The following is a 26,513-nucleotide window of genomic DNA, read 5'->3' on the forward strand; positions in this document are numbered from 1 at the left end:
AAATCCTGATTTCCACAAAGGTAGTAAAACGTAGTAATGTTATCGCAATCCGCTTAACGTTTTACACTTTTGGTACTTAATATAAATTTGCAATTAAAAATATTATCAAAGCAGCGATATGAAATGCATAATAATCACCGTTTAAAAATTATTGTCTCAATCTCACGATAACTTCTATATTAATGTATCAGCAAACTTTTTAAACTTGAGTTGATTTTTAGCGTTCAGTTCGATTATTTTAAGTTTTTTCATGCGAGAAGTTTCACTATTCTTCTATTATGGTGACATTTCTTATTTATCAATACGAAATATAACCTTCTCTTAAAAAAGTTTTATTTAGATTTTTCATTGATTGTTATATGTAATTCTAACTAGGGTTGATGCAGGGAATCAAATCAAAGCATTTCTGGGAATCCTGTTCATTCTGAGACATAAGTATGATAAATAACCCACGCATAACATTAGTAGGCTGCCTAAAAATGTCAATGTCACCATTTTCATAGCTACCAAATGATAACATTATGAAAATGGTACGAATTAGTTCTCTTCCTTTTATTTTTGGTTCCATTGTTCCATTTCGACACTTTTGTGTAGTTGTCTTGTTATCGTGTACAACAAATGATGCCACATTATTTCAATTAGATACAGAAAATTATTTTTGTAAGTTTTGTTCGCACCTTTATCATTAAAACATCATTTATCCTCTCCTATTTATTCCTTACAACGTGTTCTTATTTTTGAATTAGTAAAACGAGTTTCGTTTTCATTAAAAATATAAATTAACATTCATGATAAATTTTACATTCTTAATATATGTATATATCTGATTAATAAAATAAAACCACCCTTGCCCTCCACTCCCTACAAGTCGGTGGGTACATACCCATCTCCCTCCCAACAGGGTTTCAAATAAGCCACCCTGAAACAAAAATACACTTGTTGTTTACGCCATACAAATATTTTTTTCCACCCTGTGAAAAGGTTTATCAAATAAATGTTAGGAGTCCTCGCACGCATCGCGTTTGCAAAAAAAATGTAAAATTCGCTTAGATTCCGACCATAAATTCCCCCATGCACTGCGTACTTTAACCACCCTCGGAGACAACCCTTTCAGGGTATCAGGGAACAGAAAAAAATATAAGAGGGCAGGATTGAGGGGGTGAGGGGAAGTGGTGTGTGGTGTTTTGCGGCAATGAGAATCTCGAAGGGAGAAGATTCGGTAGAGGTGAATTGGGACAGGGGGGGGGGGGGGGAAGAGTGAGAGAGGCGGGGACGAGATAGTGGAAAGCCGCTCGCACGGGGACGAAGGAACGTATTCCGAGGCGGAATCTACGCCGCGGAGGCAGATAATATACGGACGCAGCACGCGAAGTGGAAAAGAAGGCCGAGGGCGGAGGCGGGCGGTATCCGGGGGCGGCCGCGCTCCATCTCTCGAATACCCCCACCCCTTAATCTCACCCTTCCCTTCCACTCCCTCCCCCCACCCCACCGACGCCTCCGTCCGGACCCCCCACTCCGCGCGACATACGCCCCCGTTCCACTCCCTTCCCCTCCGCACCGACACCGCTCCTTAAGGCGCCGACCTTATTGGGGATTCGATCACGTGGCCGGATCGCCGTCCCCTCTCCCCTGCACATACTCGCTCCACCCCCTCCGCTGCCCTGCCCCCCCCCTCCCTCCCTCCCGGCACTTCACCCCCGCCGTAACATCCTCAGCTCCCCCACACTATCCCCTCTTCCCTCTCGCAAACCACCTCGTCTTGCTCGGGGCCCCTTCGATGCTCTTACCCACTCAACCCATGATTGTCGGATGTTACCGCGTATCGGCATCACGCCACTTCCTGGTCAATTCCGAGGTGGTCGAATCGGACACGACTTGACGGAATCATCATATATCCTATCTCGCTATATAAATGATATCGTCGGTGTGGGATATAGATGTTGCCTAAACCAACCCTAACGGTACACGCTGGTTCTCTCGCTCTTCAAACTCAAGTCAACGAAATCAACGATTGATATCTTCCGATTATTTCGTCAATTATCGATTATAATCGAATATAATACTGATTCGACTCAACAGGAAAGTCGAATAATGTGCATAAGTTGAAAATTATCCTCAATATATAGTTAACCGAAGCTGAAAACAGCACCTGGGTATATATTTTCCAGAATTGAATAACTTGATTTTGTGAATAATGGAAATCAATAATTTATTTAAACCTGTGTGCAATATTTGAATAGGCTTATAGAAACCTATTTGGGAGTCATTTCCGAAAGATTTGGTGAAAATAGTCAACCTACGTGGATGACCACTAAGGCGAAGGGTGGATTAGAAGGAACTCATCTAGCCATGATCGATGATGAGGTCTTATGGAAATTGATATGACACGCGTTAAAGTCGATTTTCCCAGTGACCTCCTGAACAAGTCAATTTCTCCGTGAAATCGCCGCTTCATAGCTCAAATCGGAAATGCCGATACGAATAATTGAATTAACAGAAAAAATATCGATAACCGATGCATTTTATCTCCCCTATATGGACGATTTTACACGCCCCATATCGATATAGAGTCGGTTCTTCCTTCCTGGTTTCGCTTTAATCGACTGACGGTTTATCCAGGTTCAGATTCCCTAGAGGATGACTCATAAAAAAATACTATATAGTTCCTTTTGAGTTATTCATGCTCCAAAATCACAAGTTCCCCTTTAGTACTGAGAAATGCTCCAATGTTGTAGGAGAAGAGAGGTTCCTTCCTGCTTTATTTTAGCTCATGTGGCTGATAGGCATTAAAACAAAATTAATGTCAGGCTCCAAGATCAAATAAACTGCGATTACGAAGTTGCATGGGCCTCTGACGTAATGAGTATTGGATTTTTTTATAATATGACCTGTTAGGTGGATTGCAATAACTATTATTTAAATTATGTTTCTGCTAGCTATCAAAATTCTTTCAGTGAGAAATTGTATACCTGTTCCAGATTTTTCCTCGTTGACTCTATATATAAAGGTCTATCGAGTTAAGGATATGGGATATTCCTTCAAAGTTAAACAGTTCCTCAAGATATCACTTGATGACAGCCAAGTTGTACAAATTACGTTCCCTTCCGCTGATATCGTTTTCTCTATGGAATTACTGTGTGATGGCAATAAACTATTCTCAATGCTACATACTCTTGTGAATTAATTAGGGGAGTTAATTCCTCCGATGCCGTTAAGTGAATATGTTTGTCTCGTGAAATGGAGTCGAGTAATTACAGGGATTTTTAAATGGTTTAAAATGGGTTAATTATGACCGAAATAAATGTTCAAAATCATTTTCCTCAGTTAATTGCATATGGAGGAGTGTATTCTCCAAGAATCGGCGTAAATCTGAATGCCCTATCCATGAATTTGGATTCACTTAGGATATTAATCTTTCATTCTTCTGTTCCTATTACGGTCACATTTCACATTATTATTACGTATTTTCATGAAACCTGTTCAAATAGTCTGATGAAGATGTTCATCGAGGGAAATTTGAATGGTAATTGGAGAGGAAGAACCCAGATGTGATGCATGGAGAAAGGTTGGCATACATCCAAGAAAAGAAATATGCACGTATGAAGAGATATCTCGGGAAAAATTGTATCGTTGCATCGTATGAAGAAGATGACAGACATGTATATGAATACATATGTTTTTATCCAACAGCTTCTCTATCTTCGATCTTAGACCTTTCCCATTTCAAACTTTTACGATTATATTTTTACATATTATATTGTTGCATTATGATAAATTTAGGTTTCATTGGATATTCAATTTTGAAATCATTTGATTTATTAATAAAAATATTTTATAATGGTTACATATACATCGTCTAATAAATGTGTAAAGCTCGAACACTTCCAACGTTTTACGAGTTTCAAGACCAACGATTTCAATATTTCGGAAAAAGTTTAATGAAAAATAATAATAATACCTCATGATGCAACTGTTAATGAATTAATCTATTAATAAAATCACTGAAATTCGTATTAGTAAAAAAAACAATATCATAGATCACAAGTTTTATATAAATTACCACATGTTCGTATTTCTGCAATTTGTCTATATTTGTAAAATTGACTCGTATGACCTGCTATTTATTTTTTTTTAATAAGAGACCTGAAGAGAGTTGGAATCTCCAGGATCATACATAACGGTGTAATAACTTGGGTGGATGATAAAAAAGGCTCCTGTTCGTCAAACCGTAATCAGAATAGGATAAAGTACTGATTAAAGAATCCCGATATTATTCATACTGCGTATCTTCCTCACTTTTAAAGAATTAACGAATCCCTCCAGTGCTGTTGCTTAGTGAAATTGCTCAAATATATTTGCATTAAAATACAATTTATAATAAACTACGTATTTTATCAATCGACTACTTGCACTGCATGCCTTCATATTTCATTACCCACGAGGTGAATGCAAGTTGGTCAAGCTCCATTTTTCCGAGCGTTTTCATAAGTTTCCCAGATTAGAGTCACTTTTTTATTTTCCAATATTTTCCAAAAATCAAATTTTTCATACCACCATTTAAACTATTTTTCGTGACATTTTCCTCATTATATGAGCATCCATATTGGCTATATTTCACTTTTAATATCGTGCTTTAATCATGTTTCATTATTTTTAATTACGCTAATTTGGGAAAAATTAACTTAAGTAGACCCTCATTGGTCTCCATTTTCGCAAGCTACGGTTGGACTCCATTTAGACCAAATTGGAAAACAAACAATTTTACCTAGAAGACCCATCTTCAATCCATCTTTATCATTTCGCTCATCCCAACCTTTTTCTCCTCTCTTCAGTCTGCCACCCGCTTAACCTCCACTCCTCGCCTCCCACCCCCGGATCCACCTTCCCCTATCCCAACTCCCGCCACCCCCATGACGTCTTAACCCTTGCCCGGCCCCTTTCTCACCTCCCTCAGTTCCTCCGGTCACCCCAACCTCTCGAACCCCGACCTCCCCCATCGGGACCATCCGCCCACCCCTCTCTCCCTCCACCGCAACCCCCCTCCACCCGCGCGGAGCAGCCCGCCCCCCCTTCCACGCGCCGAATCCCCACCCCCTTCCCAAACGAAACTCCCTCCCCCTCCCTCCCAAACATCTCCCCCCCTATACTCCCACGTCAAACCCTCGTGGCCGCCGCCCGCCCGGCAAAAAGTGGGCGTGCCTCCCATATGGCCTCTCCATTGGTCCAGACGATCACGTGGCCACGCCCAGATTTCCGCCCTGCGAGGGGAAACCAGCTTGAAGGGGGAGGGGCGGGGGAGGAATATTTGGGTGGGGGGTTCTTTTCGTCGGCTCGGGAGGACGGGGGAGGGATGTAGAAGCGGTTGGTGGGTGGGGTGGGGGTGTGGTGGTGTTATACGGAGGCGAGCGTCTGCGCAAGCCAGGGGGTCGGGGCAATCTTCTCGGCACGGGGCGAAGAGGGCGGGGGGGACAAACCGACGTCTGGATGGAGGGGGCCCGGAGAAGACGTCTTGGTAGGGAGGGACGTAAGGCTAGGAGCACGAGGGAAGAAGGGTTTGCACGTGAAGGCTTGAGGGTGCGGCTCTCGTCGCGAGAGGGGGATGGAGATGAGAACGGAAGGGGGTCGAGGGGGGGTCGGATGAGACGGAAAACACACCCGGAATAGTACCTCCCCGACCGCCACCTCCTCCCGAGACATCGCGTGGGGAGGGTGGCGAATGGATTTTTGCTTAGCTGAACGATTTAGTGCCGATAAACGCTTGCCGCTTGGAAAAATGTACAGGATTGTTTATATCCTCTTTTTTGTGCCGTTTATGCTTACGTCAGGATCTCGAGTCAATATCGTGGCGGGCTTACGAAACGACACAAACACATAAACAGTGTATCGAGCAGACAATCTTCCCGATTTGTGACAAGACTAAGCGGGGAGTTTGGTCCCGAAGAATGCGTTTCTCGTATCTGTGATTTATATTCAACTGCGGATGATTCCCACGAGTTTTTGGATGCTCCCGTATCCTTAATTATTTATTTTGGCATAAGAAAGGCTTCCGAGTCTAGCTAATGAAGGCCATGGTCATGGTCTGTAAATTATATTTTTGTAATTTGAATAAATTAATTTTATTTGAATTATTAATTTTATCCGTGAAATTAGATGTGGTCACCCAGTTTTCATTATTTGTATTAGTGTCCCAAAAATATAATATTTACTCGACCGCATTCACATGGATGAGGTAAAAAGTCAGGAGCCTTAATAAATCCACATCAACGGTCCAATAACTTTTCATTATTTGTATTAGTGTCCCAAAAATATAATATTTACTCGACCGCATTCACATGGATGAGGTAAAAAGTCAGGAGCCTTAATAAATCCACATCAACGGTCCAATAACTTTTCATTATTTTTTCACCGATAAACCAGAGTGTTATATTTTAATTAAGTATCTCATGAGTACGCAAAACCAGAATCCAATTGGAAATGAGAGGGAATCAACACTGAAGAGAGTAGAATGGAGAACTGAAGTAAACCGGTCTCTGGATTGAAGTACTGAAGATCATTAATAGCAAAGAAATAACAAAATAACAGGAAATGCTTATTTTACCCGACCAAAAAGTCAGTATTAAGTGCCATTTAACGGACAGAGCATTTATTTGTGGATTAGGCAGACTCTAGAGAAACTTATATTACCTCTTAGTTACAGAAACGTGTAAATATGCTCCGTATGGTTCGAACTAGATTTTTCTCCACTCTATATACTCTCCTTTTGAAATGTGGGTGTGGAGAAGAATGGAGAAGGTGAAATGGACAGAGAAGAAAACAAATGAGGAAGTACTTATTATGGTGGGCGAAGAGAGGGGTTTGTTAGGAGTAATCCTATGGAGGCAGGAAAAACGGATGAAGGGCGTATTGATTGGCAATGGGATGTTGAAGAATGTAATAGAGGGGAGAATTTTAGGCAAACGAGGAAAGCGAAGGAACAGGATAGGGACGTTGGACGGGATGAAGGGAGGAAGAAAGTACTCAGAGCTGAAGAGGGACCTGATGTAGAGTAGGATGTTGTGTTTTGCTAGGGGTCACAAAAATATTTAATTAGTAATTACGTCCATCCAAAAACCTACCTTAACCGGTAGATTACCTTTTAATAATAATACTCTCCTGAATCAAAAAAATTCAATGCAATAAACGATTGCAATTTAGTTGGTGAATACGAGCATATTTTTTTCTGTTACCTTTATCAACAATTCTGTCCTTTACTAAAATATGTAATGCTGGAATATCAATCAGTTAAAATGCCCGCAAAAATCAAGATCTGGATATAGGGAAAAAGTAAATGATTTATCTCCTAGCACTTAAATTGCGTAAACTAATGGAACATAGTATGTAGAATAGAGGCCATTAGTTGCTAGGTGGCGCTCTAAACGGCTAAACTAGTTAGTTGTAGCGAATGTCAACTTGAAAAAATGGAGATGGAAGTAATCACAAATAAAATCTGAGAAGAGGTAGCACGCTAACATTAGCTATACACTAATATCAGGGATGGGATTAGTTTCACCTTTGTTAATGGTGCCAATATTCCATAAAAGCAAAACATCCTCTAGATAAAACCTCCCACTTGAGGAACAAGAAGGGAATGAATGCTACGGCAATAGGTCGAGGGAGCCCATATAAAAACGGAGATTAGAGTGCCCTGTGCTATGTGTGATCAAATCATACCTTTTATTGCCAAAGACGCCTGTGGTACTTAAATACAACTATCTTTCACGACCGAAACGACTCGAAGAGGAAAAGAATAATCTTGAAATTCCTTCACGCAAAAGTGCTACGTATATAGATATGTATGTATTTCTTGTTACATCCACCTTTTATACCATTTAAGATGAGGAGAACTCCTCAGAGGAGGTTTCTTACTACCAGCCCTATTCAATCGATCGATCTTTTGCTGAGGTGCCCTTTTCCCGCGCCAGTGACGCCTATCTGTTGAATGGCCGAATAAGGTCATCGCGAAGCAAGGTGGTCGTGCCTAGAAAGGACTCTGATACGGTTAACGACGGGAAGATTCCCAAGGCTTCGTCGGCCCTCTTCCCCCGAAGAGACTATCTCGAAAGTTTCTGCGTCGTCGAATGGATTTGGCGATTCAATTCGTTCTACCACAGCAGTGGAGGGAAGGGATAGGATGGTAAGGATTACAGGGTGGCCGCAAATCGTCAAAATAAATGCATGACCCGGTGAATTGAACGTCCGAAGCCGCAGTTTATGCCTCCCACATATGTGTGCGGGCGATTGTAACCTTGGAAGGTGGCGCGGTCGGATTCAGATTTGGAAATTTAGCGGAAGTAGTGTGTACAATTACTTTCCATTTAAACGTATGCCAATGGGTATACCCCCATTTCCCCCGCCCTATGAAAATGGACATCGGAACGAAAATTGGAATGACGCTCCTGCCATGTATGACGGTCATTCACTTGGAAGACGACCACTTTTCCGTGGGTTGACCTCTCGTCCGAGGGATTGAACCTTCATGGAGTTATGACCAAGTGCTGAATGCAAGAAAAGAAAGCGCAATTGGATCTTTAAGGTTATACTACGTTACTAGAAACATTGAGACGTAAACTCGAATCAACAGTGTCCATTACATGGCACGAAACCTTAAATTCAATAGGCAGTATCCGCACCAATGACCCCTCAATTGGCAGGCGAGAATACTTTGTCAATTTAGTCAACGAGGTCAGGTTGAGTGGTTTAATCCCAAATGTAGCTAATCAAAGAACGAAATAACATAACCCTTTATCTGATTATTGTCATCGGCATTAGCATGCTTTAGAAAATATTGATGACTTTTCGAGGTAAATGAACAAAAAAATCTGTCAATTTTTAGAAGACATAACGGACTATATTTGCAATAATTTTTGGCATCACCAAGGTGCCCAAGGTACCTTGATAATGACACAAGTATTCGAAACATGGTAGGTCAAGTTGGAAATAGTCTGAAAAATTATAGATTTATTCATTCTATTGTCATGAATATTAGAATTGTTCACAAATTTAATATTATTTTGTGAACATTTCTTTTTGATCCAATTCGCGGAAGTGATACCTGAAACTATCAAATGCATTTTGGTGGTGAATTCCTTCTCCTTTCATAGAATCAACAAAGGCGATGCTTTTAATTTCTCCTCCCATCTTGAAAACCATTCAAATATCCGGGGGCGTAAGTTCAACTAATAATCCAGGCACCAAAGGCAACTATGTACCGTCGAGACACACGATTCCTCCGAACTGATCGCTCATAAGCGTCTCACAAATCCAATTCCCGCCCCCCCCCTCTCCAACCTCTCCCGCAAAACTACCTCCTTTTGACAAAAGACATCTCTTCATTTTTATTCGCAAAAAAAATAGGAAGCGCCCCTCCCAGCTCCCAGAGATCTCACCACACCCCTTAACGCGAACGTCTTTTTATATACGACCCGGAATACCATAATGTAGACGTTAAGCTTCTCGAAAAAGTAAGCCGGGATGAAAAAATCTTGGCTCCGCTCCAAATCTGCCACAGTGACCAGAGGGAAACAAGTGCTAAAGGCAGTCTGTCACGGAGGCGAGGCCGCGATATTCCACAGACGGGGAAGGAAGGGATGAGGCTCGCAGGGAAGGGTTCCCCCTTTGGTGATGGGGGGGGGATGGTGAGGGCGGGTTGATTTTGGCAACTGGGCCGAGAATAGTGGAGCTTCCGTATTAATTACAACAGTGAATACATCTGGGATACAACGGAAGGATTATTATTGAATCCGGGCGTGAAGAGTTTACGTTAGATAGAGAAAATTGCAGGACATATCGCATTGCATTCACCTATTGTAAGAACACACTCTCAAGGCTGTTTTCAAATTTTGCTACTGCAAATGATAATTATTTCACTGTGAAAGTTCGACGTGGCTGGAGTCTCCGATAACATGTAAAGAGATGACATATGGCAAATATGACGATAAATGAGCCAGAGAATTCGGATGTGAACTTGGGACCTTTGTGAAAGACAAAAGTAAAGTGAAAAGACCTTGATCTTTACGATTCGGTGATTATTTTTAACAGTTTTTTCCCTCGCTAAGGATTTATGCCGATTACGATGAGACGACATGGACACGATGCCACGTCGAGATCTACGCAGGTTATATTCGTAATGAGTTGGCTAGGGGAAATATGATATTCGCATGTACATCTACAAAATACCCCGCAAGGGTGTATTGGCGGGGGTGTTAGGGTAGCAGCTATTTACGTATTCACAAATAAAGGTTGACACATACACGTGAACAAACAATGCTTATACACACAGAAAAACAAGAGATTCACAGTTACATGGCTATATGCATCGTGCAACAATAGTTGTGTTTGATGGAATGATTAAATAATGGTTTTCAAACCAAAATATTGAGAATAGATTTTATAAATGCGCATCGTACGAGGAAGGATAGTAATCCTGAGTCTGTCGGAGATATTGCCACTCCATCCGGACAGTCAAATATATCACTATAATTTGGGGAGTATTATAATTCCCTCGGTGTCACTGGTAAACTTAGGTGTCTGATACCTTTCTGAAAGTCTTCCTTGCCTGCTCTCTTTGGGACTTAAGGGAATCTCAACCTAATTCCTCAAGCATACTCTCACGCATCTATCTTCTCAGAGCAATTTTAAAAAATCAAGCGAATTTTCTCCGAGTCATTCCCAATTCCTTAATTGACGTTATCTCCCATGGATCACAAATACTTGCTGGGCATTCCAAATTCGATTTGATTAAAGCTAAAACTCCAAAATTTCTCTGTGACCTAAAACAAGTCGAATCGGATTAAATATTGGAACTAGATTTTTTATTTTGGATTTTCTGGGTTTCTGTTCCCATATTCTCCTCGGCTAAATTAAACTAATCTTAATTATAGACTGAACGAGGCACAGACAAGTGTCTTCAAGCCTTTGATATGGTGTGACCTGATGTTGAACATTACCTTAATGAACCACATAAGAATAAAGTTGACCAAAATCTTATTTCCTTGAGAGTTTATATTTTATTTTATTTGATAATAGATAGAGCGAGTCAATAGTTGTGAGGAGGTAACCCTCTCAGTTTTGAGAATACTTTTAATTTTTAAAGTAGTACATGATTATACAGTTACCTAAGGTTTACTGAGAACATTTTTGTTCAGAAGTCATAATGAACTCGTAAAGGCTGAGAAAAAAAATGGATGGCATAATTTTAGAGCTGTAAAGAAAATCCCCTATGTAAGTCGTTTGCTCGAATATTAGCCGTGGAACGTTATGATTAAAACGAGTCTATTGAACCAAAATTAATATGTAGCCTACGTAGGCCAAGATATGACCCAAGATTTCAAATGCCGCACGGAAATGTTTTTGGCGATTAAAGATATAATAATATTTATTCAAAAACCACGGGTATGATATTGGTGTGATGAATTTCCCCTATTATTATGAATAATTACTTCCAATACAATGCTATTTCCGTGTAAAAATGGTCCGAAAATCTGACATGTCATTATCGTACACCAAATGATTTAATGCAACCGATATTTTAAGTAAAATGCGACCAACCCCACTATTTTTCTAGAAAAATGTGGCATGTTTAATCCCAACATTGTTCGATTGTACACTACTACCGGTATAATGGGACGATTAGAATTCTTTCTTCATATTTGTTCTAATAGGAAACACTTTGACGAACCTAGTTCGGGAATAGTTTTCCATTGAGTCATGAATTAAACAACAGCAAATTCAGTGTCTCAAGGGCGAATAAGCCATTGGTTTTACCATTTTCTCTTGGTTTTTTCCATCTTACTATACTATCATCAAATTGGAGAGAAGGTTGGGAAATCGTTTGAACTCACCACAGTTTTTTTTTCATGGGCAATGATTTGATCCCAGCGGCACCGACCAAGAGACCCCTGCCTTGGAGATTCAGAAAAAGCAGGACAAGGGTCCACCACGCGCAAGGAGGGCACGCCGCCGCCAAAAAAGAAAAGCACACGCCCACAAATGTACACCGGCACGGCCGCAAGGCACCCTCAACAAAAACACCGAACCCACCAATCCCCCATCACCGCTAACACACCCCACACGTTCACCCCCATCCACCCACCGCACACGCAAACACAGTACCCCCACCCTCCTCCCCACAATCCGTTCTTGCCCACCCACCCCCTCCACCCTCGAACGAAACGTACACCCCCCCCCTTGTGGAAAAGTCCTCCCCAACACTCCACCAACCCCCTCCCTCCCCCGACCACTTCTTTCTCTCCCCTCGCCACATCTGTTATATGCAAGCCGTTCGCTCGGCGATAGGCACACTCGGGTCGGAGGCTTCGAGACGAACAGGTGGCGCGTGGTGTGGCCACCGAGGGAAGCACGCCGCACGGAAGCAGACACGGGATACGCGGGTTGAGGAGGGTGACCGACGGGGCTGAAGAAGGGGCGGGGGTTGCTGGAAAGTGGTTGCCGGCCGACGGGGCAGCGATCGCCGGCGAGGGTGTCGACCGTCGGACGCTCTCTCACCCTCGATCGCCAGTTCCTAATCCTCCACTTAACAGTGCTCGCGCGTGTTCAGTGAAGGGGCGGTGGGAGACTGAAGGACAGTGTTTGGGGGCGCGACCAGAGAAGCAGACGAGGCGCTCCCGAGTGCAGGGAGGGAGGCGGATACGACGCCGGGCGCCCGGTTGCCGCGGGGAGAGGGAGCGAGAGGCGGAGGCCTAGCAGTCACGTGGGCATCGGACACGTCGAACAGACACAGGTGAGTACGCGTAAATGTTCGGTTTGCCATTCGATCACTTGCCCGCACGCATCTCGGCCCGCGCTCCCCGTAGATGCTTACTGGGTTCACACCCAGCGGTTTTGGGTTCGAGTCCCGCTTCGTGCCGGGTCATGGAGATCGGGGATAGTTCTCCAGATCTCGAGCCAAAATTTACAATCTAAACGCGCGTAAATCCATCATAAAGGTCAACGAATCACACCCGCGGATTTCAGGCAAAAGATCAGTGTTTCAGCATCCCGTCGGAATAGGTTTTACTACGTACCAATAAAATATTAATTGAAATTTTCGTATTAAATGCAATGTAATTTTACCATATCCGTCATCGAACGCTGACAATTTTGGGGACTACGGATTCTCAGTTTCGTTTATGTCTTCCCGATTGACTAACTAACCGGAGAATTTTTCGGAGCGCCTTCTCTTTGAATACGCTGTCATTAATTTAAATCAATTTTTGAGAAATGCCATGGAAATCCAACGGTAGACATCGCGCTTTTTTCTCAATGCGTCCGAGCATTCCAATGTTAACAGAAGATTATCCCCGAATTCATGAAGTAATTGTGATCTAGTGTGTGTGATGTCAACATTTTATAGAGAATTTTTCGTCTTATTTCTAATTGATGATCGCGAGTTAATTAATCTGGAAAAGATTTTTTTTAATAATTCATGTTAGTCGGGAAAGAATGTTTTGTATGAATTTTGTATGTAATTACAAAATGTGCTTAAGGTTTTATGGGAATAATAACAATGAAAGAAGGGTCAGTGATATATTTCTCATTCATGAATGCCTAGTACCATCATTGTTGAATGAATATGATTTCCCAAATTCCCACTACAAGTGCATATCAAGTTTTTCCTGATGAATTGATACGTATTCAAACAATATTGCTGATTACCGATTTAGATTAATAGAAAAATCTTTGAAGTAATTTCTCATTTGCCTGCCATACTCACCTTCATCAGTTATATATGTATGTGTGATTTATCATGGTCGAAGTTGTGAGGTGATGAAAAATATTTTTTGTCACCTGATCTGATGATAGATAGGAAATCCGTCGCTATAAATAATCATCACTCTGTGAAACATAACAAGTGTTTTGAAGATATTTTTCAAAGATTTCGAAACAAAATTCAAATTTTGTTTTTTTTTTCAATTTTCAAATTTTCAAATTAATTGTTATGCAGTTCCATACCGAAAAAATATTAATGGCGCCGGCAAAAAAATCAAATTCAATTAAGGTAGCTCATTTTCACTGGCACCTTAATTGGCACTGAATTTCACCCACTATCTTCATTATCCTTCCCTATCCTCATTACTTAATTGATAATTTATATTACAATAATGAAAGCATCAATCATTTTTTACACATTTCTTATATTATGTGCGTAATTCTTACGCAAAAATTTGGTATAATAATAGGGTAAAATTTCTATTTTTACAGTAGAAAAAATTTTCTTGTCGTCAACGTCAAATTGATGCAAAAAATTTTAAATTAAATTTATAAAGTTATTTATATAGTTATTTATGGCACATTAATTGCAATCAATTTTTTTAACTTGCCTAGCACAATATTTCATTTTAATGACTGTAAGCATTTGGCTACATTGTACGTGATTTGATATGATTTGTTTTGAATTACAGTTATTTTTACTATGTTAAAATATTATAATGGTATGTTAAAATATAGATTACTCTAAATAATTAAATGATAATAATAATATATTACATTTTAAGTAATGTAATTATTGCAAATACTAAAATCACGGAAAATAGTGAGACATAAACAGATTAATGTAACTCTAGATGTAGGGTTCATAAATGGAATTGTGAATTTCAGGCGAAGTTTTGATTATCTCAAAATAATACAGGTTCCTTCGATAGCTTATTGATTGGACTCTTGAAGGTTCAATTGCTCCTAGGGACTTCCAAAAAATCATACAAAAATTAATTCAGTGAATATAAATTGAATCTATTAATTGAATTCATACCCGATTTAAAATACACAGCTAAGAGAATATCGAAAACGATACTACCTCAAGAAATTTTAACCATTTATTCTTGAATGAATAATGCGATTGTGATATTGCATGTCTTAATATTTAGTAAAACGTTAATCATTTAATCGATCAATACTGAATGATTGTATTGACTGTTTCCCAGCAACAACACAAAAATAAGACGCAGATATCTGATTTCGCTAAAGAAGAATTAATCGCGGATGTTTTCTCCAAAGAGAAAGGTGAAGTATTCTTTACACGTGAAGGCGAAATAATGTTGGAGATAAACTCCTCCCCGGTCCAAACCCATCCGTCCCAATTCATGAATTTCCGGCGTACAATCCGTTCGGGGATTACCATATTAACGCGTGGTAAAATTTGAATGATCGCATTCATGATATTCCCCAAAGTAATGACCTAATATGAATTTAATAATGACGACTTGACTTCCGTTATCGCTGGGAATGTTGTATTCACTTCCACTAAGGGTAATGTTCCAAGACGATAATGTACACCCTCTTATGCGGTATGATTTTTTGTAAACGACGCAAATTTAGGCACCCGAAATTTCTCAGAGGATATTGACATTAAATTGAAAAAATTTTAAATTTTTCAATCCATAACTAATCCACCTTTGTTAAGTATAAACATATCAATTCGTAAACACTCTGATCTAATAAAATTAAATACGCTATAAGCAAACTTAAATTAATACATATGTATTGGCCTAGGAAACATTTAATGGCTTTTGCGAACAATAAGTGTACACGTCATTTATTGCTCTTGTATATACAGCTTAAAAAAAAGAATGACACCAATACCTAATGGCGTAGGAGCTTAAAAATGCTTGAATTTGGCAAACACCGGGTATTATTTACATGTTGCAGAGTATCAACAAAAAATAATTTGAAATGTCTTCCATGCATTCCAAGCTTAGGCCAAATGTCAATGTCACAAACACTTTATCGACTTTATTCCAAACGTTAGAATAGTATTAACAAGATGAGAACAGAATCGATAAACCCAATTATTTAATAGTCCTTTTAGTAATGAATTACTCAGCACCGATTATGTGATTTACTTTTGATCATATTTTGTTGAAAAGTAGATAAGATATTAACGGATAAACCTTGACGAATAGTTTTACTTAAAAGATCGTGTCAGCAAGAAAAGAAAAGATACTAGTCACACCACTTTTATAAGGGTAATTTCTCCTCATTGGAAGAAAATAATTATATTAATTAGGGACTTCATCTCAGCAAGCCTCCTTTCAATAAAATGCGACTTTCTTTCGAAAATATGTCGTAAAAATTATATTTAAGTAAATGAAGGAGCTAATTTCAGTTGACTAATTGTAACTTAGAGACCTTCAGTTCATTAATCGATTCAACTTATTTTCATCCAACAGATGGATTCTAAAAAACCTGGAATTGTAAGTGTAGGCTATTGGCATAAGTTATTGGAGGCAATATCCTGAGTTAATAGCATTATAATGAAGTTAGTGTCTTCATTATTATCCCATCTGCTTTAGGTATAGCTTCGGAGAAATCTAAAAAAATCCTTTGCCTGCACAAAAATAAATTAAATTTGCGTTTACAAAGAAAAGACAAAATTATTTTAACCTTTCCATACAATGCAGCATCATCATACTTGTATAGCGAATAAGGCCGAACTACTTCTATCCTTCCAATGAAAACTCAAGCTTTATTTATTCATATCCCACCATGAATTACCAAAAAGTATTAGCTGTTATCATCAACCTTAGAATTCTATTAAACTACTCATTCCAATCGGTTTGAACTTCACCAGGGTAAATCACACAGGAATAAACAAAGAGTATTTTTACAGTTCACTCTATTAGTTTTCGAATTAGAATTATTTTATGAAATGAGAAACATTTTTATGAGGAGCAGAAATTTTGAAAGGTATTTTAGCCCATTTTCGAATAAAGCCTACCCAATAACTCTGAGTGTCTTATAATTAGAAAGAAATACTGACAAGTGCGTGTACGTATTACCTTTTTGGTTTCGTGATTATGCTCATACCTTAGACGCCAATCAGCGTTATGAAGCACTGGAATATTATCACGTATCATATATTTGTGTCGTAGCTGAAGAGCGTTTGAACATATATTATACTTATATACACGTATTCCCGTAAAACTGTCCTGTAATGTAATAAGAAACTTATACGCTTTCATTATATAATACCTATGGATATTCAGCGGAGGCCTTACGTCATGGAATGTCCACTAAACCCTCCGAGTAATAGAAATGTAATCTATTCCATTCTCTTACTCTTTCTTAAATAGCCCGAGGATGACAATGGACGCGCACGTGCAGCGCAACCCGGGTGAGGTGCCAGAGGGCGGTAGGAGCGCCAGTGCCCAGCACCCGATCGGGAGCACCACCACGGCGAGCGCCACCACGCAACCCACCAAGCGGCCCTTCGACGTGGCCTTCCTCATGGCCCCCGACGAAGGGAAGAGGGTCCGCCCCGCCCCCATGGCCTTCACCGAACCTCCTAGGGCCCCCGCTTTCTCCCTGGGCGACGGCCTCTTCTCATCCAAGCCGCAGGATCTAACGCACGCCCGGAGCGCCTTCACCAAGGTGGGCCGTCAGGAGGGGGGCTTGGAGGGGCGAAGGGCCGAGGGGGTCGACTCACCCCCGTCTCCCGCTGCAAGACAATCGCCCCACTTTCTACCTTCCCCCGTCTCCTACCTCTCCCCCGTGCAGAAACAGTTCCACCCCTCGGCCTTCGCCGCCGCCGCGCCGTCACCACTAGAGGCCGCCGAGAAGGCCATGGCCGACGCCCGGCCACACACCAACGGCTCCGCGTTCCCTCACGGCAACTTCCTCGACACGTACCTGAAGCCCCCGCAAATCTACGTCCAGCACCACGCACCCCAATCCGCCTCCCACCTGCACCACCATCACCACCACAGCCCCCACCTACCGCAGCAACAGAACCACCATCATCACCACCACCACCAGCAGAGGTCTCCGGGGGAGAAGGAGGTGAGGGCGGCATACACGACCCCCCCGACCGTCCTCGCGCACCACCACCACTCCCCCATCCCCCACCACGGCCTCCCCGTCATGCTGCCCTCGCCCCCGAAGGTGAGGGCCACCGCCGGGCTCGTCCCCGGCTACCACCCAGAGCCGAGCGGACTCGTCAGCTACCCATACGCGGCCGCCGCCAACCTCGCCGCCGCCGCCAACCTCGCGGCCGTCGCCTCCTCGGTCCTCCCCGCATCCCTCGCCGCACTGGGACTCCCCTCCGCACAGAACGTCTGCGCCAAGTGCAACGTCTCCTTCCGGATGACCTCGGACCTCGTCTACCACATGAGGTCGCAGCACAAGGGGGAGGCAGCGGCGGCGGCTGCGGCTGCAGCGGCCGTCGGACTCGGGGGCGGCAGCGTGGTTGCGGGGGCGGACGCGACCGCGGCGGCACGGAGGCGGAGGGAAGAGAGCAAGATGCTCAGGTGCCCCGTGTGCTCGGAGACCTTCCGGGAGAGGCATCACCTGACGCGGCATATGACGGCGCACCAGGACAAGGAGGGGGACGACGGGGAGGAGGAGGTGGGGGAGCGGGGTGCGGGGGCTGAGGGCGGGGGGGCGGATGAAGCGGGGGAAGAGGGCCCTATGAGGGCGGCTAAGGTGCGGAGGTCTGGGTGCGGCAAGGGGAGGAAATGAAGGAGCGCCGCGGGTGCGGGAAGGCGGGACCCACAGTGCCGCGGCCCTGGGCCAGCACCACGCACCTCGAACCCCAGTCTTTAGCACGTGGGAGGGATCTTTCTCTTCGGGCCACAACTGCTACAGTGAGACAGCTCGTGGGACTTCCGAGGCCACCACTCTCTGGTTTCACTGCTGTGCCGAAATCGGCCAAGGACCACTGCTCTACGTATTCCAACGCTTAGGGAACGCTGCAAGAGACCTTATACGCCAGCAACTAATGTATTCTTTAGTTGTCGGCTGTCTTCATGTGTGGATTATTAATCCCCAATGACGGGCAACAAATATAAAAATTAAAGTAGCCATAATTTTGGAATATCTTGCGGAATCTTCACCAGCATTTACGACCTCATTGCAGCTGTCTCGTTTCAAGGTCTTGCACTGACGAAGTGTAACACCCTTGGACTCAATGAAGTCCCGCGGGCATATGAACTGGGAAGTGATAGTGAGCAAACCGTGCTGTCAAAACGACAGTGGTGCCATACGCCACAATGCATTCCGAACACGAAAGACGACTGATAACAGTCCCAAGGACAGAGATCAGTCTTAAATGTGAAAAATTAGTTAAACGAGTTCCGAACGGAGAGGGAGGGGGGAGGCTTTGAGCTTCCCCGACTCTTTCGGGACTCGTTCAGAATCGAATCGAAAGCTGTTGCTCCAATGGATTTGTTGACTGATTATAATGAGCGAAGTTGATGTCAGCTCACCCGTTGTACATACGTGTCGATAAGATTTTTTTATAGTAACTCTCGTGATTACTCATAGCCGAACAGTCTACGCACCCCTTTTAATCCTTAGGAGGAGAGACGGTCTTTTAGGACTCATTACTCACATTCCGCTGAGAAATATCCTCGCCCCTTTGAGAGACGTGCACCCTTTTTTACTTCTATCTTTATCGCACGGAGAGTTAATTGAGAAAGAGAGGAAGGGGAGTGTGGCTTCGATGGAGAAACGGGATGGGCAGGTGGATGGGGAGGTGATGGGGAGGATGGAAGGTCGGGACGCGGGAAAAGACAGTAAGGGCTCCTCCAGCGGGTTGAGTGTTTAACCCGATACAAATTGGCATTATCGGAGGAGGTCCCTCGCGAGCCGAGGGGGGAGTGGTGATTTTGGGATGCCCTTGGACCTGTGGGTTGGAGGCGGTAGGGTTAAAGAGGGCGTTGCTGGAAGGGGGATGGAGAGGAAGAGAGGGGCTAAACACCTTCCTCCATGCAACACCCTTCTGTTTCCAACTCGCTAAACGCTCAATTCCGAAACAGCCAGTGACAACGTATTCCCTGAGCGCCTGCCCCACCTTTTCCTTCCTTCCCCCATCAACTCAGCAAATCCCCATCCTCCACCAACCAAAGCCCACCTCCACGCCTCTATAAGAGCTCATCAACAACTCCTTGTAAATTAATGTACCGAAAACTCAAAGATAAAGGCACTCCCTCCTGACGCTCCTTAAAGCCGCCTCACTCCCCCCCACTCTCCACCCTCTCGACCCCTCCCCCGGACGAAGTCTTACACTCCCGGGGTACACACCTCACTCCCCCGATCCCAACACCCCACCAGTGACCTTTTCCTTTTCGAAGACGAGAGTGAGTAATTTTTCCCTCTACACCTCCATCTTTCCCCCTTCTCCCGCGTACGATGGGGTGGAATGAATCTATTTGGCAGCGGCCTTCCTCATTTCCTTTCGGAAGTTTGGTCGCCCTGTCGATGCCGAATGAATGCGTGGTGAAGATTTTTCCCGAATCGTTTTATATATGTCCTCATCGAAGCTTAGATATTTGTCACGAGCCTTCCTGCCCTTCGTTACCTTATTGTTTACGGCTTAACTATCTTCTATTCCTATCTTATTGAACCTTGATGCATAATATTTTCTTCTGAAGGGTGTTTACCCGTTCTCAATACTTCCTCGCGAACATGTAGATCTTTTGATATTTTGTGATGAATATAATGAAGTTAATATTTGTTTTTAATTGCTGAGATCATCTCACAGGTGAACCAAAGGAATTAAGTATTTTTAAATTAAATTTGGTTTAGTTATGTTTCAATTTATAGAAACAGGATTTTGAATAATGTGATGTTATTTGTTAAATATGTTATTTAAAAATCCTTACCGAAGATATTTCTAGTCAACCCGAGCACAATCTTTTTAATCATCGTAGCGATTTTCCCGTATGAGGTAAATAAACTGTGAAGTGACATCACCCTGTGCTAAATGCAAACATTAAATCATATATATGAAGAGAATATTAACTATAGAAAATAATATAAAATGTCTGCCAAAGAATTTCCCAAAATTTGCATCATAAATAATTGTAGGAGATGAGTGTAAAAAAAATGTGAAATTGTTATGAATGAATGGATGTAGGAACTGCTACCTGAAAACTACGAATTCAGTTGAGTGTGTCGTCTTGAAACTGGACAATCCAGATACCGCAATAATCAGCAATAGGACTACGCGATGGGGCATCGTCGGATTGACAAATATGTTGATCCCCGAATAAGAAATTCTATGCCAAGCGGTTATATCATCGGAAACATTATCATTGTTCCAATAATGGCATAGAGATTAGAGCGATGTAATGCATGGTGAATAAATTTTCACCGAGACCACGACTTCGAAGACCATACACTTTCCGAGGAACTTCAATTCACTTTATATCTCATTTGAATATTGTATAAATGAAATACTAAATGGTACTAATGATGTACGAATAGAATGTGATTGTTTGTTGATATATCATTGGAAATATGAATAAAAGAATTTTAACCAAATATTTTTTTCTTTACCTCACCACCGACGATTATAACTTATGTAAACATTACCCATCCAACATGCAATATGATCAGAAAATACAGGTATATTCGACATCTTTATTTAGTAGGACAGATAATCAGAAATATCTTTCAAACTATCTTATAATATTATGAAAAATTCCTGGGAGTGTTGAACTGATCCAACGGAACCCGGAAGAACAATTATTATAATGTTTAAATTAACCATTTTCCTCTAGGGCAAACATCTATGTTTTTACCAGAGTAGTTCTACAAACTTTGACAAAGTAGTTTTATTTTCAATGGTAGTAACCTTATAACACGCTGAGTAAAAAAACATTAAAATGAATTTTTTCAAACTTTTGTAATAACACTCAATAATATTAGCATTAGAATAAAAACACGGCTCGTCAACATAGACGATTTGTGACTAAAATATTTACATATTAATCAAAAGATTTAAGATTTTTGGTATTGATGGGCATTAATTTTAATCCTAAAACTTATGTCCGTTCTTCCATCTTCTCATTAAAGCTACTTCAAGCAAGCGTAACCTACGTTCGAGGTTTTGTAACTGAATTTCCAACATAGAGTCCGTTACATTTACTTTCACAGTTCATATGAAATTATCAAATCATAATTAATATTGATTATAAAAGTTACAAGTGAGTTGCGATAGTCGAGGAGTAGAGCGTTGGACTACTAACCGGAGGGCCCGGGTTCGATTCCCGGACAAGCTTCTCTGGACATCTGCAGCTCCACCCAAGCTATTTGATTTTTCTGGTGTCAGATCTTCCTGGGAAACCATAACCGGCACAAGGAAAGGAACTGGCCCCCCTACCCTGATGTGTGAATTTCCCACGCCATATAGGGCTTAGTTCTGGGTGAACTCTATCATCACCTGCTAAACCGACCCTCGGGTAGATTACTGTGTTTATGGTTTATATGTGAGAGATGGAAAGAGGAAATGTAGACATTATAAGTCTATGCGAGGTGAGATTGAAGGATAGCGGGGATTACCAAAGTGATAGTTATACAGTAATATACAGAGGAGGGAACGAGAGCCAACAAAGGGTTGCCATAATATTGAATAAAAAGAGTAAAGCGTGGCCAAAATAGAGTAAGCATCGGATAGAATATTACTAGTAGAGATAAAAGGAAGAACCGACGAACTTGGCCATTTTTCAGGTATACATGCCACCAAGAAATTATGAGGAGAAAGAAGTCGATAGGGTATACAATAAGAAGAAATAATTGCGTGTGTTCCTGCAAAGGAAAAAGTTGATAGTGATGGGGGATTGGTATGCGATGGTAAGTGAAGGAAAAATGGCGATGAGTGTACGGTTTAGGTACAAGGAATGACCGCGGAGAGAATGCAATAGAATTCTGTAGGAAACACATGGAACATGCCATGTGACATGGGAAGATATCACTTAGGCTGTAATATGGTTAGGCAAAGATTTAGGAACAGCGTAATCAATTCATACAGTTTCCCAGGTGCAGATGCAGTCCCTGATCAAAATTTAGCTCTCATGAAGTAGAGTGTCCGATTCAAAACAGTAAGGCGGGGGCAGCGGGTTAGGATATGGACTTTAGAAGCATTGACTGGAGTGGCATGGTAGGAGTATCAGTAGGCTATTGAGTAAATCATGAGTGTGGGAAAAGTGCTGAGTGCTATCGAAGAAAAATGGATATATAGCGAAAAAGGGATATCGAAATCCGCAAAAAAAACTATAAGAGCTGTTAATGGGAAAAAGGGCAAGGAAACGATAGATCACGCATAAGGTAATTGCAAAGATAGATAATAGTAGAAAATGGAAGAGTATAAACACAAAGTCAGGCAGAAGGAAGAACAAAGAGGTAAATAATAAATTGAGACGGACAACACATATAGCAAAAGAAGCATGGTGGTACACGTAGTGCGAGGATATGGAAAGTTTGCAGAGGAAGGGTGAAATTGTTGCGATATACAGCACGGTTAACACATAAACGGGAAGTAAGAAGGGCAGATCTGTGCTAAGAGTTACAGATAATTCGGGTAAGATAATAGTTGAAACATAAAAGATCCAAGAGAGATGGAAGGAATATAAAGAAGAACTATATGATAAAGAACTTAGATTAACAAGCTTACACATTTATATATATAAATATATATATATATATATATATATATATATATATATATATATATACATATATATATACATATAAACATAAGTATATATAGTTATGGGGTAAACCTCTCCAAAATAGTTATTTATTAATGAGCGAATAACTCTATTTTACACAATAGCCAAAATGTATGAAATATGAAAACAAATTGTAAGTAATACAAGGCAAACTCTGTACTTATGTTTGAATAGTAATCATATTTGGCGGAAAAAACTCAATTTTGCTCTTGACCACCCGATCAATTATTTGGCATTGACCCATAAAACTTCCGTAGCGATACAAGCCTACAATGACTTGAGTTGCGAAACTCCGACTAAATATTGAATGCTAAATAAAGGGTTCCGTGGTGTGCAGGTATTGACGATCTAAGACTTCCGGGGTTTACTCCGCATTGGTATATATTTCTAGGACAGCAATTTCACCGAAGAAAACTTCTGACCTGAAGACGCCGACTGCAACCCCGGCGAAACTGTTGAGTAAATCCCGGCATTCTTAGATTTTAAATATTGAATGGTTTATGATAGTAGGTCATATGCGTAAAATTTTCATTTTTCTTATCAATTGATGCCTACTTTTCAAAATAACATCAGAGCTCTTTCAAAATGTTCTCAATAATTATTTTTGTAATATACTGTCCTTAATATCGATTTCTCATAAATACAATTGAAGCAAGTATATCTTCCTGGGACGAATAGCAACAAATTAAAATAACATTTAGAGCAAATTGAATAAAAGAAGATAAAATACAAGGTTTGAGTTAATACTCCAATAATCCTACTTTATGACTGAAATATGATATATTGACGTTGATTCTTTGAAAAATTGTAGACGCTCAGACTGATTTTTTGTTCTAATCTTATTTTCTGAAAAGGTATTCAAAGTTGTCAAATAATCTAAATATATTCGCATTATATCATAGAAAATGGCATGCAAAATTTTTTTATCTTATTCAGACCGTTTTTTTCAAATTTCTGTTGCTTAAGGGATGAGATGGCTGTTAACGCAATAAAAATTTAACTTTATCCCGAAATTTACGCATTATTTACATATCTTTGGCCAATATTGTAACATAGCATTGTTTTTCAATTTATTCAATGGGATATTACAGTGAAGAGAGTAACTTCCACTGAAAACTTAATCGAAATATGCAGCCCACGAAAACACTAACACGTAATCACATTCATCTATAAAGTTATTTACGCTTCCACAAAGACAAAAATTTCATCGATTCAGGTTACATGAGTAAGTCATCCCGAAAACACGATACTTCACTTAATAGCTCCAAACCTTTCCATGCAGTAATCATCTCCGGGAAGATTCATTCATTATTAAAAAGAGTGATCAATATTCTGGGGATAAAAGCCATTATGTGCAAGAATAGTATCATCCTTGCCAGAGGCGGAAGGCTCGACTCCAAAACCTTTGGCCTCGTCCACGAAAGTATTACTCATCGACCGTCCCGAGATAAAATTATGACCTGGTGACTACACGCGAAGTCGAAGTTTATTCCAAATCAAGCATCCGTTTCTCCTTCAACTCCCTTTACTTTTATTTCATAAATGCCTTCCCCCCTCTGTCTCTTCCACGGCCATAACATCACCACTGCAGGCATTGCACTGCCGCATATATTGGTGCCAGGACAAACAATGAAGTCCCTTTGCTAGAAAATAACCTATGATTACATGTCATAAAACTATGGCATATGGCGTAGAATCTGATATAAAGCAGATGCCAAGCCAGTTATATTTGGACGACTCTGTGACCGATGGCAGAGCGGAGTGAATGAAAAAAAAACTGAATTCACGCAAAGACATCCTCTTTCATATTCAAAGTCATACAAGCAAGCGAAAATAATAATAATAATAAAAATTCTGAAACGAGATATCCTATCAGGCCGGAGACTTGGGCGAAGTCATAGGGGAGGGTTAGTGGAGTGGGTTCACAAGGGGAAGAATAGAGAGAGAGGGTGCGAATGGGTGGCGGTGGACGGTCCCCACTGGGGTATTGTATATGGTATTGCGGGGGTGAGGGTGGGCATTGAGATGAAGGAAGGGGGCAATCCGCCAAGTTGGCACCGCCGAGCTTTATTAACGGCGTCATAACGCAGGGTTAAGCCTCCATCGCCTTACTTCCCTCCTTCTGTTCCATCAAATTGGTGCAAAGTGCCGGGGAGGGGTAAGGGGGAAAGATGAGCGCCGGACGGACTGAACTAGGGTTAGTAGGGGTTCGAGGAAGGGGTATTCCGGATTGGGAAGGGAGACCGGAGGAGGAGAGGGTGTAGACGAGGGAGGGCGGGGTGACGCGCGGAACGGCCGAAGTGGACGGTTTAGTCGTCGGCGACAATCTCGTGGGGGAGTGAAGGGGCGTCGCTTTGACCCCGTCATCCACCGGATCCTACCCTCCCCCCTCTCGTCCCTCCGTCGCTCCCATGACCCCACACCACTTCCCGCCCACTATGAAAACCCTTAAGTGACGATCATATGTGTGTGTGTGTACTGCCATGCGGAGAAGTGGCGGCGTTAACTGCCGCCAATATGTGCCCGTGGCCATTACGACACCCGACTGACCGTACGTGCGTCAAACGTGAATGAGTGCGCGAATGTGCGTACATGTGTTAGAGAGAGTGCCAAAACTGTCTTCCTGACCGGGGAAGCAATCAATATAGTGTGGTTGGGACCCTCGACTTACGGGTTTTGCATATTCGCGGTGACAAAGTGCGCGACTAAACTAGGATCGGGCACGGGATGGGGAGATGGTTACGATGGCGTGGAGGGGGAGGAGAGGAAGGCCAACCGTGGATTGCCCCGTGTCATGGGGCGCAAAACCGACGTTTCCCAACATTGCCGAGATCACGGACACAATATGCGAGGAATTGGTCGTATATCAGCGGAACGTGGCTGAAATTCATGGGCAACTCGAAACGTCAAAGCTTTCTGAGACTAGGCAGATACAGAAAATGTCATGATGCTCGAAGATTTATGTTCATGGCTGGGTTGCAGATGAAATTACGATTTTGAAGTACTTTAAAAGCATTGCCTCCGCCCATC

At 41.8% G+C, this 26,513-nt stretch overlaps 1 protein-coding gene across 1 annotated transcript; it reads left to right on the forward strand.

The window, feature by feature from the left end:
- The first annotated feature begins 17,112 nt into the window (after positions 1-17,112).
- LOC139686876 (PR domain zinc finger protein 8-like) lies at positions 17,113-18,489 on the forward strand. Its single transcript, XM_071583952.1, has 3 exons — positions 17,113-17,656; positions 17,722-17,811; positions 17,954-18,489. Exons 1-3 carry the CDS (start codon positions 17,113-17,115, stop codon positions 18,487-18,489), a joined length of 1,170 nt encoding a protein of 389 aa, XP_071440053.1.
- The last annotated feature ends 8,024 nt before the right edge of the window (positions 18,490-26,513 follow it).

Source organism: Hetaerina americana, unplaced genomic scaffold, assembly GCF_022747635.1.
Source record: "Hetaerina americana unplaced genomic scaffold, ioHetAmer1.1.p SCAF_15, whole genome shotgun sequence".
Lineage (NCBI taxonomy): Eukaryota > Metazoa > Arthropoda > Insecta > Odonata > Calopterygidae > Hetaerina > Hetaerina americana.